At 42.4% G+C, this 19,423-nt stretch overlaps 1 protein-coding gene across 6 annotated transcripts in view; it reads left to right on the top strand.

Moving 5' to 3' along the window:
* NR2C2 (nuclear receptor subfamily 2 group C member 2) overlaps positions 1-19,423 on the top strand; it is a 113,218-nt gene that overhangs the window by 16,047 nt on the left and 77,748 nt on the right. For 3 of the 6 annotated variants that reach the window (XR_011461895.1, XM_070359298.1, XM_070359299.1), the window contains exon 2: positions 238-321. The exons of the other annotated variants lie outside the window; for them this stretch is intronic. Coding sequence is in view for 2 of the 3 variants with exons in the window: in XM_070359298.1 (XP_070215399.1) it covers positions 262-321 (60 nt within the window). In the remaining variant the exon portion in view is untranslated. The remainder of the gene's footprint in view (positions 1-237; positions 322-19,423) is intronic. 6 annotated transcript variants of the gene reach the window in all.

Genomic DNA, 19,423 nt, shown 5'->3' with positions numbered 1-19,423 from the left:
GAGAGACCTGGTACAGTTCCAAATTGATTTTCGTGTTTACCAGGGGGAAGTCTTGTCCCCAAACTGAAGTGTTTCTACTAATCAGTATTGGTACCTGTGATTGAAGAAGCTGCTTAGCTTGTGGTCTGAGGACAAAATCTGTGCCAGACAGTACCAAAGGAGAATTTTATTACTGATGTTTTTCAAGGAGGCTGGTTTCTGCCCACCTGATGGAAGTCGCTGCCTCTTTCCAAACAGGTTCTCTAATGGTCTTGCTTCACCATGGCTACAAGTGCGGAGGGGCTGGTGCAGCACAGAGTGGGGGCCCGGCAGGTGGCTGAGGTGAGTGACGGCGGCCGGCTCGCCAGTTGGCACTCGTGCTCTTCCAGCAGAGGTACATCAGTGTGCGCCGCCCTGTAAAACGGTCCCGATGAAGGCAGCGTGCGGGCCAAATCCAGAGCAGGGTGCTGCCTTTGAAGACAGTTAAAACCGCAGAAACGTTGACTCTTCAAGTTCCTTGGCGTGAATAGGGTGGCCTAGCTGCATACAATATGGTGACTTTAAAGATTTTACCTTGAACAAAAGCTCAAAAAGTTTGATGCTTGTCAGGCTTGTGAAAGTATAATTTCAAGTCCCAGGCTCTTAGTTTCTTGCACATTTAATACTCTTAATACCGTGTGTGGTGGGGAGTGGATTCTGTGCAGTCCACAGTCATTGTTGACCTTCTTCCCTGTCCTGGGAGTTTTGCTAAGTTGCTCAGTGGTAATGAATCCGCCTGCCAGTGCAGGAGACTCCTGAGTCGAGAAGATCCCTGGGGAAGGAAATGACAACCCACTCCAGTATTCTTGCCTGGGAAATGCCATGGACAGAGGAGCCTGGTGAGGTACAGGCCATGGGGTCGCAAAGAGTCGGACACGACTTAGCAACTAAACAAGAAATATGGAGGTGAATAAGCCGTTAGTCGTACCTTTAGTGTTCCTGGGGTCTGGTTAAGGAGTAATTACAAAGTGCTGAGACGTAGAACTCCATGCGTGGAGGGTAGTCCTGGAGGCTGTCTTGCACTGCGAGTCATCGTTTGTTAGGCCCCAGGAGGCAGGGCTGGAACCTGGCAGGTGCTGACGGGGCTTCTTAAGTCAGAAACCTGTGCAAAGACAGGGCAGAGACCGAAGTCCCTCGGTCTAGGCAGGCAGCCCGAGGTGTCCAGGAGGGAAGTAAGGCCAGGTCGTCTCCCTCTGTGCTAGCCCTCCACAAGGGCTTCAGTCCTCAGCAACCTTCTGAGCTTGATACGATCACTGAACATGAAGGTGAGGAAACCAAGGCTCAAAGAAGTGATCGGCCAAGGGCACGCTGGCCCTGTTGTGTTTCACTTCTTCCAAAGCTCCTCGTCTAAACCGTGCTTTGTGCTGCAAAGAGGAGCCGTTAGAAGGATTCACAGTTGTGTTTTGAGCCACTAATCATATTCCTAGAGTGAAGAAGCAGGTTTACCGAAGAGTGGACATTTAAAGGAAGGATTTTTTAAAATAAAAAATAAGTACACGCATGCCAGCTTAAATCAGTAAAAATGGTGAGCAGATTTTTCAGATTTTCGATAAACCATTAATTTTAAGGCGACAGTATAATCATCCCTCTCACCCAGCAAATCATCAGTTCAGTGCAGTCGCTCAGTCATGTCCGACTCTTGGTGACCCCGTGGACTGCAGCACACCAGGCTTCCCTGCCCATCACCCACTCTCAGAGCTTGCTCAAACTCATGTCCATCAAGTCCGTGATGCCATCCAACCATCTCATCCTCTGTCACCCGCTTCTCCTCCTGCCTTCAACCTTTCCCAGCATCAGGTTCTTTTCTAATGAGGTGGCTTTTACATCAGGTGGCCAAAGTATTGGAGCTTCAGCAAATCATGATTAAGTCATGTCTTTAACCATCAACAGATCATGGTTAGTGTTAACTGAAGATGAAAGCAGATAGATTTCACAGATTTTTCAATATTACATTTTTTAAAGAGCTACAGAGCTGTGAAGACATCAGGGTTAAAATGCTTGTGTTTATTTGTTGCATTAGTTTGTGATAGGAACAGTTATCTTGAAAATCATTGTTGGCTTTTCAAATATTTAGGGTTATTTTGCATTTAATACAGTTTCCAGCTGACACAGACTTGGAGCCTAGTATATGGATCACTGCCTTAAGAAGTCATCATTACATCTTATGGGTTTATTTAGTTACATATAGTACTGACCTATAGTAACTTAAAGGATAATATAAGCTTTCTGTATGTATTCAGAAAATTTACTAGCTGAAATTTTCTGTCAGATGCCTTATTTCCATGAGGAAATGGAATTTCATGTATAATAGTGCAACTATTGATTCCCATGGCAAAAAGTACATTTTGTGGAGACTTCCACAACAATAGGCATTGTTAATTTGAAGAACAAAAGCAATCTTCCTATTTAAACTATTCCCTATATTTCCATGATTATTTTGAAATTTTAAGCTTAATGACTTAAACTATTAACATACAGTAACTGTATTACATTAGGTTAGCCAAATGTAAGAGAAGCTGCAGGTCATCATTTTGTTGCTAAACAGTAATTGAGTGGGAATAAATTTTTTCAGTTCGGGGTTAATAGCAGTCAGCTTGGGATAGTTGTTCATTCATTCAGCAGACGGTGAAGGACCCCTTCCCGGCCTGTTTGCCAGAAGCCCACGCCAGTGAGTAACAGGCCTGGGGATCTGCTCCCCAGAGCTCTATTGTAGGGATGCGGCATGAGACAGGCTGCCCTGGAGGGTGGGCTCTCCCAGGATCAGAAAGATGCGGGTTCAAACCCAGGCCCTGCCCCTTGCCGTCTGTGGCTGCGTGTGCCTCGGTTCCTTATCTAGAAAACGGGAGGAGGAGCAGTGCCTGTCATCTTGTGGGCTTGTTGTGAGAGGTCATTGAAATAAAAACATGTAGGAAACTTTAACAGGTCCCTCCCTAGTGGCTCAGATGGTAAAGAAGCAGCCTAAAATGTGGGAGACCTGGGTTTGATCCCTTTGTTGAGAAGATCCCCTGGAGAAGGGAATGGCAACCCACTCTAGTATTGTTGCCTGGAGAATTTCAGTTTCATGGACAGAAGAACCTGGTGGGCTATGGTCTGTGGGATTGCAAAGAATTGGACACAACTGAGCAACTAACAATTTCTTCTTTCTTTTTTGCTTTTGCCCTATGAATGAGATATAGCAACATCGTCACTTGTGTAAATGATTTTTTCCCCGAGTACTCAGAGCAATCTTTTTTTGCTATAGACCAGAGAAATCACATTACCAAAATAAATTGGGAAAAATGGATCATACAAAATAACAACTTGATGTACTATAATGTATTCAGATTTTTTCAGTTATTCAGAGAGTTTAATACAGTGGTCAGGAGTATAGACTCTGGAAAAATTGCCTGGTTAAAATCCTGGCCCTGCTGCTTACAAACTGTGTGACCTATTTTTTGGAATTGTTTATAAAGAATTGCTAATTCTTTAAATGTCTGGTAGAATTCGGTATTGAAGCCATGTGGGCTTGGGGGTTTTTTTTTGCAGGTAATTTTTTAGTTCCTCATTTAGTCTCGTCACTAGTTATAGTTCTATTCGTATTGTCTTTTTTTCTTGAGTCAGTTTCAGGAGTTTGTGTCTTTTTTGAGGAAAAAAAGGTTGGTTAATAGGTATTGGAGAGGGCGTGGAGAGGTTGGAAACCTGTGTTGTTGGTCATAATGTCAAATAGTGCAGCCACTTTGGAAAACAGCTTGGCAGCCCTTCAGAAGGTGGGCATGACGTTACCATATGGCCCAGCAGCTCCACTCCAAGCTGCACACCCAGAAGAGATGGAGCAAAAACTGGCTCACCAGTGTGTACAGTAGTGTTCAAAATAGGCAAAAGGCAGAAGCAGTTACATGTTCAACAACTGATAATGAATAACAAAAAGTGATATGTCTAGACCATAGAGTATTACTGAACTACAAAAAGGAATGCGTTACTGATAACATGCCATAGCATGGATGAACCTTGACAACATTATACTAAGTGAAAGAAACTAGTCACAAAAGAGCACATTCTTCCATTCATATGAAATGTTCAGAACAGGGAACTCTGTAGAGATAGAAAGTAGATTATAGCGGTTGCCTCGGTCTGGATAGTGGAACTGATACCTTTTGAGGTGTTGAGATTTTTCTGAAATTTACTGTGGTAAAAGGTTGCACATATCTGTGTATATACTAAAAACCTTTGACTTGTACTCTTAAAATAGAGTGTATGGTAGGTGAATTATATCTCAATAAAAACTGTTTTTAAAAAATAACCCATAACAGCAACTAGATGCCACTACCAAAATCAGGGGGTATTTTCCAAAATAAAAAAAAAAAAAAAAAAAAAACTAAAAACCAAAAGGATTTGTGACTTCTGCTTTTTAATTAGAAGTATATACTTTCCAAAATAGTGAAACTTCATGACAATAAGCATTAAAAACAATAGTGTATACAGTTGGATTCCAGTTTTTTAAGGTACTTGTAGTTAACATGTACCTCTCTATATAATATAGTGTGCCTGGTATTATGCTTTAGCTCATCACCTCATTTAATACTTCGGTTAATGCTAAAGGGAAACATTACTTTCCGCACTTTAAATAAGAGAAAACTAAGAGGTGGGAGATCGCTTTGCCGTATCTGAGTAACTTCAGAGCCCAGACTTTTATATGGCACAGTAGGTTCATATTTTATTCTATGAAAAACATCTTTTTCTCAGTTTTATTGAGATATAGTTTACATATAGTACTATATAAGCTGTATATTTAAAAGCAGAAACGTTACTTTGCCAACAAAGGTCCATCTAGTCAAAGCAATGGTATTTCCAGTCGTCATATATGGATGGGAGAGCTGAACTATAAAGAAAGCTGAGTGCCAAAGAATTGATGCTTTTGAACTGTGGTGTTGGAGAAGACTCTTGAGAGTCCCTTGGACTGCAAGGAGATCAAACCAGTCAATCTTAAAGGAGATCAGTCCTGAATATTCACTGGAAGGACTGAGGCTGAAGCTGAAACTCCAGTACTTTGGCCACCTGATGCGAAGAACTGACTCACTAGAGAAGACCCTGATGCTGGGAAAGATTGAAGGCGGGAGAAGGGGACAACAGAGGATGAGATGGTTGGATGGCGTCACTGACTGAATGGACATGAGTTTGAACAAGCTCCAGGAGTTGGTGATGGACAGGGAGGCCTGGCGTGCTGCAGTCCATGGGGTCATAGAGAGTTGGACACGCCTGAGTGACTAAAGTGACCTGAAGCTGTAAGGTGTGCAGCATAATGATCTGACACATGCATATCATGAAATGATTAGCACAGTAAGTTTAGTGATCATCCATCATCTTACATAGATGCAAACTAAAAGAAAAAGAAAATAGTTTTCCCCATCATGGGAACTCTTAGGTTTTATTTAGTCTTGTTCACAACTGTCATATGTAACATTAAGCAGTGTTAATTATGTTGATCATGTTCTGAGTGACATTCTTAGCATGCATTTATCATATAACCGGAAGTTTGTACCTTGTGACCACCTTCCTCCAGTTCCCTCTCCTCCACCTCTGATAACCACAGATTTGAACTCTGTGTGTGTGTATATGTGTTTTGAGGTATAGATGACCCACAACACCATGCTCCTAGTGCACAACATCATGATTCAGTATTTCTGTATATACATTGCAAGTGACCCCCACAGTGGCTTCTTTTTTTTAAATACCCTAAATGCTAAAAATGTTTTTAGTTTTCTTGAATTTGGGCAATTTTCTTTATACCTTCATTTTCCAAATTTTAATTGTAACATTTTGTAAAGTCAGTAACTCTTATTTAAAGAAATTAAAACTATTCTTTTGTGGTCACACAGTGTCCGAGGCATGGCTAGATCCAGGCTTCTACTAAATGTGTGTGCTATAGAATTGACTATGACATTTGATAAAGAACATGCGTTAATTTTTTTTAAAGGGGCTAGTTGGTAGTTGAGAGTTTGTAGCTGAAACAGTGGAAGGCTGAATCATATGTAACAGTAGCATTAGTTTTACTTGTCACATCTTTGAAATGATCTTTGAAATGGAAGACCCTGTCACCACTGAGAAAACACCCCAATTCTTATGACCCTATTCCTTGATTTACCATCAGGACTTGCATCACTGTTGCAGAAAACGCCACACTTCTAAGGGAATGTTTAAAACCTAGGGCTCTCCCTGTACTTGGAAAAAACTCACTATTGGCAAGACTACATCCTGTAGTGGAAGAAAGCAAACTCATTGCTCCAGTTTCAGGTTTTCAGTGTCCTGAAAAGACATAACTCGTTACATTTTATTATTCTGCCCTCTTACAAGCTGGCATTTAAGTTTTCATTTTCTTGTAGTATGTATATATCCATTTTCTTGTAATAAGAATACATTGATTTAAATGTTGGCCAATATTATGTTTGGCTTGAGACAGAACAGGAAGCTTCTGAACCACCCCCACCCTTTCCTTAACCTCGTCTCTAAATTTGGTTTCTTCTGGTATTTAACTCCTTATTCTAAAAGTATCTTTACCTTGCCTTTTTTTTTTTTTTTTTAAATCAGTGTTAGACATTGCCCTTTTTTGGGAGAGAGGATTTTTTTTTTAATTGTGGTAAAATATAAAATTTAAAATTAGAACCGTTTTAAGGGTACCGTTCTGTGACATTGACTACATTATTTTATAACCATTACCACTGCCTATCTTCAGAACTTTGCATCTCTCCAAACTGAAACTCTCCACCCCTCCCCCTTTTTTAAATTCTGTATCCTTTAAACACTTAGTAACTATTGACTCCTCCCCTCTACCCTGGCAGTATTTTATTTTTGATGCTGTTTTAAATGGAATTATATACTTAATTTTTTTTTTTTTTTGAGCATCATTGTTAATTGTGTAGAAGTGCAGCTGATGTTTTGTGTTGATTCTATATCCCACAACTTAGCTGAATTTGTTTATTTTACCAGATGTGTGTGAATGCGAGAGAGAGATTGAGGTTTCTCTGTGTGGAAGATCATGTCATCTGTGTGCTTATTCCCTCAGTCATGTCCAACTCTTTGCGACCTCATGGACCGTAGCCTGCGAGGCTCCCCTGTCCATGGGGATTCTCCAGGCAAGAATACTGGAGTGGGTTGCTATGCCCTCCTCCAGGGGATCTTCCCGACCCAAGTCTCCTGCATCGCAGGCAGATTCTTTACCAGCTGAGCTGCCAGGGAAGCCCCGTGTCATCTGTGAATAAAGAAAGTTTTACTTCTCCTTTTCCATCTGGACACCTTGTGTTTATTTTTCTTGCCTAACCATTCCGGCTGGAACTTCAGCATGTGGCCTGAAAGAGGTGAGAGCAGTCGTCCTTGGCTTTCTGGCCTCAGAGAAAGGTTTTTCAGGTTTTCATCACAAAATGTGATGTTAGCTGTCACGTGACATTTATTATGTTGAGATAGTTTCCTGCTATTAGTGGTTTGTTGGCTGTTGTTGTTATAAACAGGTGTTGAGTTTTGTCAGGAATGAACCCCCTTGGGCTTCCTAGATGGTGCTAGTGGTAAAGAGTCTGCCTGCAAATGCAGGAGACACATTGGAGGTGAGGGTTCAGTCCTGGGGTTGGGAAGATCCCCTGGAGGAAGAAATTGCACCCGACTCCAGTATTCTTACCTAGAAAATTCCATAGGCAGTGCAGCCTGGCAGCCACAGTACATAGGGCTGCAAAGAGCTGGACATGGCAGAGCACAGAAACCGCAGTTAGTCATGGCGTGTAATCTTTTAAACATGCTGCTGTTAGCACTTTGCTGGAATTTCGTTGAGGCATTTTACATTGGTATTCATAAGGGATATTGATCTATAGTATTCTTTTCTTCAGTCTTTGCCTAACTGGTATCAGGGCAGTGTTGGCTTCATAGAATCAGTTTGGGAGTGTTCCCTCCTCTTCAGTTTTTTATAAGAGTTTGAGAGGAACGGTGTTAATTCTTCTTCAGATGTTCAGTAGAATTCAGTAGGACAGGGCCAGGGTTTTTTGAGGAGTGAGGAGGCTTGATTACTGATTCAATCTTACTAGTTATAGGTCTACTCAGATTTTCTGTTTCTTCATGATTCAGTCTTGGTATGTTAAATGTTTCTAAGGATTTGTCCATTTCATCTAGGTTATCCAGTGTGTTGGTATACAGTTGCGCACAGTACTTGCTTATAATCCTCTTTATTTCTGCAAAATCAGTAATAAGTTTTTAACAACTTCTCTACCATGTTGGAGATACTAGGGATTATGACATTATCACAGATACTTCCTAGTATCTCAAATAGAGTTGTAGAACTCTCTGAAAACTATTTTTCATACAAATACATCAGAGGAATTTTCAGTTTCCTTTATTTTCCTGTGAAAACATTCCTCTCAAGTCCTCTGACCTCCTGCTCCAGTGCTTACTGATGGCTTTTTAAGCCAGCTGCACAGCTGTCATCCTTTATTTCTCTCTTGTTTGGGATTCTTTCCTTGAGTTCATGTCTTTTTCCTTTTTAAAAAAATAAAACAGCATGCTCAAATAACTTCCTAAGAAACAGTGCATCAGAAGTGAATTGTTTTTAGATCTTAAATATCTAGATATGTCTTTATTTATATCCACATGCTTGAGTAATAGTTTGATGGAGATAGAAATCTAAGTTGAAAATATTTTACTTCAGAATTTCGCAGCATCATTTTATTGTCTTCCAGCTTTGGGAAGCCATTTACGTTCTCAATCTTTGTGCGAGTCTCTCTCCCTCTTTCTTGCCTTTTCTGTTCCCTGCCTCCATTGTTAAGATCCTTTCTTCGTCCCTGTTGTTCTGAAATTTCACAGTAATGTCTCTTAGTGTAGTTATTTTTTCATACATTGTTCTGGGCACTCAGAGGGTCCTTTCAGTCTAGAAACTCATGACCCCCCTGTTGAAATTGTTTGACACTAGTTCTCTGATCATTTCTTTCCTCAGTACTTTTCCAATCTCTTTCCAGAACTCCTCATTAAGTAGATACTGGAGCTCTCGAACTAATCCGCTCATTTCCTCATCTTTTATCTCCTATTTCCAGCTTCCTAATGCTTCTACTTTTGGAGAGATTTCCTGACTTAGATCTGTCTTCAGCTCTCACCAGTTGCTTGAACGTACTAGTTAACCTTCCTGTTCCAACTATCAAATGGGGTTAATGATGGTACTTACTGTGGAGGGTTATCGTTCAGAGTTGGTGTGTCTAGAGCATGACATACAGTAACACTACATTGCAGCAGTCAGTGCCCAGCTCCTATTGCTGCTACAATTTTGTTTTCTTCTTTGCTGTCTTATTTTTCATTTTAATAATTTTTTTTCTGGTTTTCTTTTATAGCAACCTTTTTCTTTTATTTTCCTTTCTTGATTGAAATTTTGTTGGTTGTTTTTGAGGATCAGTACACAAATATTTCAGTTTGTTCACAATTTGTAACATGTGTACCAAGCATCTGAAAAACCATGTAGTTGGGAGTTATATTTAGAGGATGTCAAATGCCAATATCTTCAAATGTTGATAAACTGTTAAATTGTAAGTCCCACTGATTCACAATTTAGCATCATGTACTTATTCAGATTTTCAGTCTTTCACAGCATATTAGCAGTTACTAGGAGAATGGACTGCCACGACCAGAGGAGTTACAGAGAGCAGGCAGTTCTGACAGGCAGAGCCAAGATCAAGAAGTTGTTTTCTTGAGGAAACGATTTTATGGAAAACAAAATGAGAACAGAAATAATTTTAAATGTTAAAGGCATATTAAGTGCACACCTGGGGCTCCCAAGTTGTCATTTAGTATGCTGTATATAATAGGAAATGAAAAGGACCCCCCTCCGTGGCACGTTGAGCTGGCACCCAAGACAGTCAACGTGTCCGGCACTCAATATTCTGCTATTTCAGGTTGTATCGAAAAATACGCAACAGCAGATGATTCACCACTCAAAAAAAAAAAAAATTGACCCTTGAAGGATTGTATATGGTGGGATTCCCGCCTTAAAAATGTTTCTAGAACTGCTTTTTTTTTTTTTAACCCTGTGTTTACAAAATAGCTGGTAACTATTCCTCCGCATTTCTCACGAAGTGAGACAGGGACCTCTAAGACTTGGTGTGTAACGCCCCGCAGCGGTGGCCCCCTTCTCTCCCGCTTCATCAGAGGCTGGACTCTCCTCTCTCAGTTCTCCATTTTCTGCAGGTAAACCTTCTTTAGTTTCTTGCTTCTGATGAGCCACTGTGGCCTGTTTTCCTTTGCTCCCCTGTTCTTTTTTCTTTTTTTTTTTTTTTTGTCTGAAGAGTTACCTTTTCCTGTTTTGTCTTTGTTTCCACTTTCGCAGGAGCAGGTTTAGCTGAACAGGATGGAGCTGCACGGCAAATTTTACTTGTCTCATGGATGTGGTAGTTTGTCCTTTTTTAGTGAGGGTGATAAGTCCAGTTTCTTGCTCTTTAGTTTTCTTTTGCTACTTCCATAGATGCTGTTTTATCCAAATTCCTTTTTGCCTCTTTTAGTTCCTTTATTCCATAAGGAGTATTTTTCTCAAATGGCTGATGATCCTTATTGTTGGCTCACATTTTTAAAATGAAGCACTTAAAACTGAAAGCAAAAACGAACATGTTTTGTACAGGAGTAAGTCTTGTCAGCGTCCAGTTTGATCTTGCTTTGGGGTGATTCGATGGGCACCTACACACTTTGTTTGGAGAGTGCCCCAGATGGCAGTATTCACAGGTTTCTTTTCTGGGACCGTTCAGGGTTTCTAAGCAAGAATTCTTCAGTGTAGTGGTGGGGGTACTTCATGCCTTGTCTGCAGTATTTTCAAAGCTGTGGTACAAGGTGAGGGTTGGGGTTCAATACTTCATGTCCCTCATTGCACTCTGAAGAATGGGGGCTCCCTCCTCACTGTGAAGCTGTTCTCTGTCTGGTCTGGGGCTTGGTGGCCACCCTTTCCCCACAGGGGCATAACGTGGTGGTGGTCCTGGGTGAGTCACATGGCCGCATGACAGATGCTCAGCCAGCCCCTGGCTTTCGCGTGTTTCTCAGCCCGGCCTCCGCAGGACTGCGGGATCTAGCACTGAGCCCTTCCAGGCTCCGGGGTGGCAGCGAGCGTATTTCTCAGTAGTGTCCCCTCCACAGTCATTCGGAGCTCGGCTTTGTTCTTTATGCTGAGTCAGTTTCCTCTCCACCATCTGCTTTCCATCTTCCTAGAGTTTGTTAGGATTTGGGATCCGCTGTCATCTCCTTGACTACTATTTTTCCCTTGTGGATTTGTACTTTTTTTTTAATCCTTTACTCATACTTAAATGTGATTTGTTGAAGAAATAGAGATAATAAATGCCTGTACTTGCTGTATTTAACTGGAAGTCAGGTAAAGTATTATTAGTAAATCAAATTACAGTTGTTCACTGATAGATTGAAGATACTTCGTAAATATCCATTCATCCATATAACAAGTATTTAATGAGTGCCTACTGTGTGCTAGGCCTCATTCTGGTTTTTAAGATACTTTCCTTGCATGAAAACTCTATTCTGTTGGGAAATAACCAACATCTAAACAAACAAAAATTGTCAAGAGAGCGGTAAGTGCTCTAAAGAGAAGTGAAGAGACAGGAAGTGGTAAAGAGTAGTCCTGTCTAAGCACCTTAGGGAAGCCTTCTCTTAGAAGGCGACACTTAAATGGAGACCTGAGTGGCGTGAGAGAGCGATTCATCTGTGAGTGCCGGGGCGTGGGCCAAGCGGCCCAGGTGCGGGAGAGGGAGCGTGCTTAGCACAGTGGAGGAGCCATGCAGAGGCCTGTGCGGCAGGACCGCGTGGTGGGGACAGAAGTGGTGGGAGATGAGATGAGTTCTGTAGGCCGTGCTGGAGAACTTGTATTTTCTTCTCTCTGTATTGGGGAGTCATTGGAGAGTCTGAGCAGGAGGTTGGCCTGTCTTTGAAGGTTGTAGCGGGAGCATGCTGATCATGCAAACCGGCACTGAGACCCTGATCTGACAGACCAGTCTCTTCCTTGAGGGTGGGTGCTTTGAAGTGCTCCCACTTTGAAACCGTTGCTACCCATAGTCCCTGCTCTTCATGTACCTGTGTGGCCACGTCCATAACACATTACCCTGGTCTTGATTCAGCCAACCTGTATCCCCGGTGGACTGATTAAGCTGATAAATTTCCTACTCTTAAGAATTAGAAAAAAAAAAAAAAGAATTAGAAAGCAAGCATTTTTGTTTTTACATGAAATATGCATCTCTGAAAAACCTTGTGTTCTCCACAGTAAAAGTAACAGAACTTATAGGAAAAAAAGCATTCACAATGGCCCAGAGCACTAAAAAAAATAATAATCCTAGTAAAAATGCTAATATAATTAAGCCATTGCTAAGTCACTTCAGTCGTGTCCAACTCTGTGTGACCCCATAGACGGCAGCCCACCAGGCTCCCCCATCCCTGGGATTCTCCAGGCAAGAACACTGGAGTGGGTTGCCATTTCCTTCTCCAATGCATGAAAGTGAAAAGTGAAAGTGAAGTCCCTCGGTCCTGTTGATTCTTAGCAACCCCATGGACTGCAGCCTTCCAGGCTCCTCCATCCATGGGATTTTCCAGGCAAGAGTACTGGAGTGGGGTGCCATTGCCTTCTCCAATAATTAAGCCATTAAATTCCTAATAATCAAACATTAGAGTAAGCATAGGATTTTGTCTTAAAAACAAGGTGAAAGTAACTTTATGGTAGAAGATACAAGGGAGGGTTCAGTTCAGTTCAGTCACTCAGTGGAGTCCAACTCTTTGCGACCCCATGAACCGCAGCACACCAGGCCTCCCTGTCCATCACCAACTCCCAGAGTTTACCCAAACTCATGTCCATCGAGTCGATAATGCCATCCAGCCATCTCATCCTCTGTCGTCCCCTTCTCGTCCTGCCCCCAATCCCTCCCAGCATCAGGATCTTTTCCAATGAGTCAACTCTTCGCATGAGGTGGCCAAAGTATTGGTGTTTCAGCTTCAGCATCAGTCCTTCCAATGAACACCCAGGATTGATCTCCTTTAGGATGGACTGGTTGGATCTCCTTGCAGTCCAAGGGACTCTCAAGAGTCTTCTCCAACACCACAGTTCAAAAGCATCAATTCTTCGGCGCTCAGCTTTCTTCACAGTCCAACTCTCACATCCATACATGACCACGGGAAAAACCATAGCCTTGACTAGACAGACCTTTGTTGGCAAAGTAATGTCTCTGCTTTTGAATATGCTATCTAGGTTGGTTATAACTTTCCTTCCAAGGAGTAAGCGTCTTTTAATTTCATGGCTGCAATCACCATCTGCAGTGATTTTGGAGCCCCAAAAATAAAGTCTGACACTGTTTCCACTGTTTCCCCATCTATTTGCCATGAAGTGATGGGACCAGATGCCATGATCTTTGTTTTCTGAATGTTGAACTTTAAGCCAAGTTTTTCACTCTCCTCTTTCACTTTCATCAAGGGGCTTTTTAGTTCCTCTTCACTTTCTGCCATAAGGGTGGTGTCATTTGCATATCTGAGGTTATTGATATTTCTCCCAGCAATCTTGATTCCAGCTTGTGCTTATTCCAGCCCAGCGTTTCTCATGATGTACTCTGTATATAAGTTAAATAAGTAGGGTGACAATATACAGCCTTGATGTACTCCTTTTCCTATTTGGAACCAGTCTGTTCCATGTCCAGTTCTAACTGTTGCTTCCTGACCTGCATAAGGGGGGCGGGGGTTAGAGATGGTGAATTACTGCACGAATGCATAGGGAGAACCATGCGACGGGCTTTTCCAAGACACAGAGCACATGGCCAGAATGAAACTACCAAAGAACTTGGTGTGACTAGGTCTTGTGCACAAGGCTGAATTTCTGGTGGTTTCGATGCCAGTGTGCTTTGCATTCTGTGGTGTTTACACTGTGCTACAGAATAGAGTGCATTAAGGAGTTGGAAGCAGTCACTTTTGAGTCATTGTGATTTCAACTCTTGTATCCCCACCATTTCTCTGTTTCCAGTTTTGTAGAATCAAAATCACGTTACGGAAATAACTTTGCAACAGAACATACTTTGCTAACAGTGGTACTGTTGAATCCTTACTGTGTGCCAGGTATTGTTAAACTCTGTGTGTGTTACCATTTTACTTAATCTTAATGTCTGTGAAATGGTGCTCTCAATTTTCATAGTTATGACCCAGTAGAGAGTTAAATACATGTTTACTGGTACATGATCAGTAAAAGGTTACATTAGACTCTGGAGTTAGAAGATCATACAGCGTCAGGTCTTGAGTTGATGCTACATGCGAGGCCAGGTTGTTGGGGAACGTAGAAGCAGAGAAAGCTAGTCCTCCAAGAGAAGCTAGAGAGTGATCAGACTCTCAGAAAAATGCCAAGGAAAGTGGGCAGGTAGCCTCAGAAAGATGGAGAGAGAAGCTGCCTCATAGCTCTCCACTTTGCAAATAGCGTGGTCATGCATCCTGAGAGACTGGGCTCTGTGAGTGTCTTCCCAGCAAGTATTCACCCGAGCAGGTTAGTGTGTCATTTGTAACCAGTCACAGATAGAAGCACCCAGAACCTGCCAGTACTACTTGACATGTGTCTGGCATGTCACATTTCAGAGGTATACACTGCAGTTTTCTGTAAGTAGATTAATGTGACTCATTTTCCCCATGAAATCAAATAAGTTATCTGTTGGGGTTCAAGCCCATGGCTCTCAGATACACACGCGGATTGGTTTTGGGTGGGGAAGGCGCTGTGGAGAGAGTGGGAACGCCAGGAACAGAGGAGCAGGGCTCCGGTTCCTTCATTTCCTCTCGGTGAAGCTATGCATTTACGTATTTATTCTGCTGCTGGTAGTCACTTGGATTGTTTAAAGTGAAAAGTGAAGTCGCTCGGTCGTGTCTAACTCTTCGCGACCCCACGGACTGTAGCCTACCACACTCCTCCGTCCATGGGATTTTCCAGGCAGGAATACTGGAGTGGGGTGCCATTTCCTTCTCCAGGGGATCTTCCTGACCCGGCGATCAAACCTGGGGTGTAGGCAGACGCTTTACTGTCTGAGCCACCAGGATTGTTACCGCTCCCTTTTGGGAGTGACAGGATGGGGGTGACATTGGTGATGCGTGTGCCTCTAGTGCACGTGGGCACGAGCTTCTCTAGGCTCGCGGTGATACTGTAGGCTTGCTTGGTTGTGCGGAGGCTCCTGGTCAGCTCCAGGCTGTACCACACGGTGCAGCCCCGTCAGCGCTGGTTGGATGAGAGCAGCTGACGCTCCATATTCTTGCTGCTGTGTGGTAGGATCTCACTGGTCAGGTAGGTACGAAATTCTTGCCCAATGTGGCTTTATGTTGCCGCATTTATTAATGACATTGAACACGATTTTATGTTTTTATGGGTGCCTCATTTTTTGAAATTGTGTTCGTAAATGTATTTGTGTTTTCACCTGTCTTTTCTCACTAGTAGGAATTCTTTATAGATTGATGATGTCAATCTTTTTTGCTTATGTGTTTTGCGAGCATACTCTCAGTTCATGGCTTACCTTTTTATTCTCTTCATGATATTGTATATTCATCAGTCTTTTCCTTTGTAGTTTTCACTCCTTGTATCTTGTTTATGAAATTCATCCTTACCCCACGGTTCAGTGGTTAACTTGTCTATTGAAGATTTAGTTTTGCCTTTTAGAGTTTAGGCCTTTGGGCCTCCTGGAATTGGCATTTAAGTGTTATATGAAGTTTTATAATAAGGATCAGATTTCCTTCACTTTGTTCCTGGCCTTTCAGATGGTTGTGAATATCTGTGGTCATTTTCACCTTCAACATATATTTTAAAGTTAATTTGTTAGGTTATACATATAAGAAACAAAAAGCCTGTTGGCTGTTTAAAATTGGAATTGCATTTGCTTCATGAATGAATTTAGAGAGAATTTATATCTTTTTAAAAAGTGATTTTCTTTGTTTTGGCTATGCCGGGTCTTTATTGCTGTGTAGGCTTTTTCTCCGGCTGTGGCAGGTGTGGCCTCTCTCGTTGCGAAGCATGGGCCTTAGTAGTCACAGCTCCTGGCTCTAGAGCACAGGCTCAGCAGTCATGGCACGCAGGCTTAGCACGTGGGGTTTTCTTGGACTGTGGATTGAACCCGCATCTCCTGCATTGACAGGTGAATTCTTTATGAGCCACCAGGGAAGTTGAAGAATTATATTTTGATGGTACAGAGTCTTATAATCCATACATGTAGCAAATTTTTCCATTTATTTAGGTTTTTAATTTGTTCTGCTGAGATGCAGCATAATTTTCATGTGATTTGTTTCCCAGTACTTAACGTTCTTTGATGCTATTTGAAAAGAGCATACTAAAGTTTTGTTTTCCAACTCTGCTGGTATATAGAGATCTTGTCTATAGATATGGTTTAAATCCAGCAATCTCTTATTTTTTATAGGGATTGCATTTTTCAAAATTCATTTTATATTGGAGTGTAGTTAATAATGTGTTAGTTTTAGATGTACAGCAGAGTGATTCAGTTATGCCTGTACATGTATCTCTTCTTTTTCAAATTCTTTTCCCATTTAGGTTATTACAGAATATTGAGCCAAGTTCCCTGTTCTATATAGTAGATACTTGTTGACTGTCTATTTGAAATATAGTGGTATGTACCTGTCAGTCCCAGGCTCCCAATGTATTCCCCGCCCCACCTTTTCCCTGGGTAAACCATAAGTTTGCTGTCTGAGGCCGTGAGTCTGTTTCTGTTCTGTAAACTAGCTCATTTGGACCCTTTTTCTTAAACTTTGGCCGTTATATTATGGCCGTCTTCTCTGACCTCACTTAGTGTGGGAATCTCTAGGTCCATCCACGTTGCTGCAAATGGCATCAGTTCAGTTCAGCCGCTCAGTCGTGTCTCACTCTTTGTGACCCCATGGACTGCAGCATGCCAGGCTTCCCTGTCCATCACCAACTCCTGGAGCTCAAAATTGTGTCCATCAAGGCGGTGATGCCATCCAGCCATCTCAGCCTCTGTCGTCTCCTCCTCCGGGGCTCAATCTTTCCCAGCATCAGGTTCTTTTCCAAAGAGTCATTTCTTTGCATCAGAGAGCCAGAGTATTGAAGTTTCAGCTTCAGCATCAGTCCTTCCAATGAATATTCAGAACTGATCTCCTTTAGGATGGACTGGTTGGATCTGCTTGTAGTCTGAGGGACTCTCAAGAGTTTTCTCCAACACCACAGTTCAAAAGCATCAATTCTTTGGCACTCAGCTTTCTTTATAGTCCAACTCTCATGTCCATACATGACTACTGGAAAAACCATACCTTTGACTAGATGGACTTTTGTTGGCGAAGTAATGTCTCTGCTGTCTATTTATTGCTGTCTAGGTTGGTCATCGGAGAAGGCAGTCGCACCCCACTCCAGTACTCTTGCCTGGAAAGTCCCATGGATGGAGGAGCCTGGTGGGCTGCAGTCCAAGGGGTCGCTAAGAGTAGGAGACGACTGAGCGACTTCACTTTCACTTTTCACTTTCATGCATTGGAGGAGGAAATGGCAATCCACTCCAGTGTTCTTGCCTGGAGAATCCCAGGGACGGGGGAGCCTGGTGGGCTGCCGTCTCTGGGGTTGCACAGAGTCGGACACGACTGAAGCGACTTAGCAGCAGCAGCAGCAGGTTGATCGTAGCTTTTCTTCCAAATGGCATTATTTCGTTCTATTTAATGGGTGAGTAATGCTCCATTGGATGTATGTGCCACACCTTCTTTATCCATTCCTCTGTTGATGGACATTTAGGTGGTCTCCATGTCTTGACTATTGTAAACAGCACTGCACTGAGCATTGGGGTGCATGGATCCTTTCAAACCATAGTTTTCTGCAGATATATGTGCAGGAGTGGAGTTGCTGAATCATATGTTAGCTCTATTTTTTTTTAGGAACTTCCATACAGTTCTCCCCAGTGGTTATATTAATTTACATTCCCACCAACAGTGCAGGAGGGTTCCCTTTTCTCCACACTTGCTCCAACATTTACTGTTTATAGACTTTTAATCATGGCCATTTTCACTGATGTGCGGTGATACCTCATTGTAGTTCTTTTTGAAGTTTTTTAAATTAAAAATATTTATTTTTAATTGAAGGATAATTGCTTTACAATACTGTGTTGGCTTTTGCCATATATCAACACGACTCAGTCATCGGTGTACATGTGTCCCCTCCCTCTTGGACCTTGCTCCCGCCTCCCACCCCGACCGCATCTTACCCCTCCAGGTTGTCGCAGAGCACCGATTTGAGCTCCCTGCGTCATACAGCAAATCCCTGGCTGGCTGTGTTACACACGGCAGTGTGTATGTTTCCATGCCACTCTCCTTTCGTCCCATCCTCTCCTTCCCCGCGCCGTCCCCCACACATCCAGCAGTCTGTTTATCAGCACCATCTTGCCAGATTCCTGTGTATGCATTCATATATGACACTTGCTTTTCTCTGTGACTTACTTCACTCTGTATAAACAGGCTCCAGGTTCACCCACCTCCCTAGAACTGACTCCAGCGCCTTTTGCTGGGTTAGTAATACTCCACCCTGTACATGTGGCGCGTGCTCTTGATCTGCCCACCTGCCGATGGACACCCAGGTTGCCCCCGTGTCCTGCTGTAGTGAGTGGCGCTGCTGCGAGCATAGGGCTGCGCGTGTCTTTCCCGCTGTGGTTTTATCATGGTGCATGCCCAGTAGTGGGACTGTGGGGTCACAGGCTGGGTTTATTCCCAGTTTTTTAAGCAGTCTCCATACTGTTCTCCATAGTGGCTGTATCTATTTACAGTCCTACCAGCAGTGCGGGACGGTTCGCTTTTCTCCACACCCTCTGCCTTCTGACCTGTGTGCGGTGGTACCTCATTATAGTTTTCATTTCCATTTCTCTAATAATTAATGGTACTGAACATCTTTTCACGTGCACCTTAGCCATTGGTATGTCTTTGGAGAAATGTCTGTTTAGGTCTTCTGGCAGCTTTTTCATTGTGTTTGTTTTTTTTTTATATTGAGCCTCATAGCTGTTTGTAAATTTTGGAGATTAATGTCTTATGGGTCACATGGTTTGCAGATGTTTTTTCCTGTTCTGTGGGTTGTTTTTGTTTATGATTTTGCTATGCAAAGGCTTTTAGGTTTAATAAGGTCTCATTTTAAAATTTTCTGTTTTTATTTTCATAACTCTGGGAGAGTTCTATCTCTGTTAATTCTAATGGTTTCACTATATGTTCATTTTAATTTTTTTTTTCAGTCCTTATGTTTTTGTCTTGCCTTTCTGTCCTGGCCAGAATCTCCAGCACAGAGTGTAACAGAAGCGCTGGGAGCAGCAGTGCTGTCTTGTCCCTTGTCTTACAGGGATCTTTCAGCAAGGCCTTCTCTTCCATGCCTGGTTAGAAAAAACTCAGATTCAGCAGATGTTGGGTTTTTAATCACTTTTTTAAAAATATA

The sequence above is a fragment of the Bos mutus genome, chromosome 22 (assembly GCF_027580195.1).
Source record: "Bos mutus isolate GX-2022 chromosome 22, NWIPB_WYAK_1.1, whole genome shotgun sequence".
Taxonomy (NCBI): Eukaryota; Metazoa; Chordata; class Mammalia; order Artiodactyla; family Bovidae; genus Bos; species Bos mutus.
The sequence above is the reverse complement of the archived record's forward strand: the minus strand, read 5'-3'. Positions and strand labels throughout refer to the sequence as shown.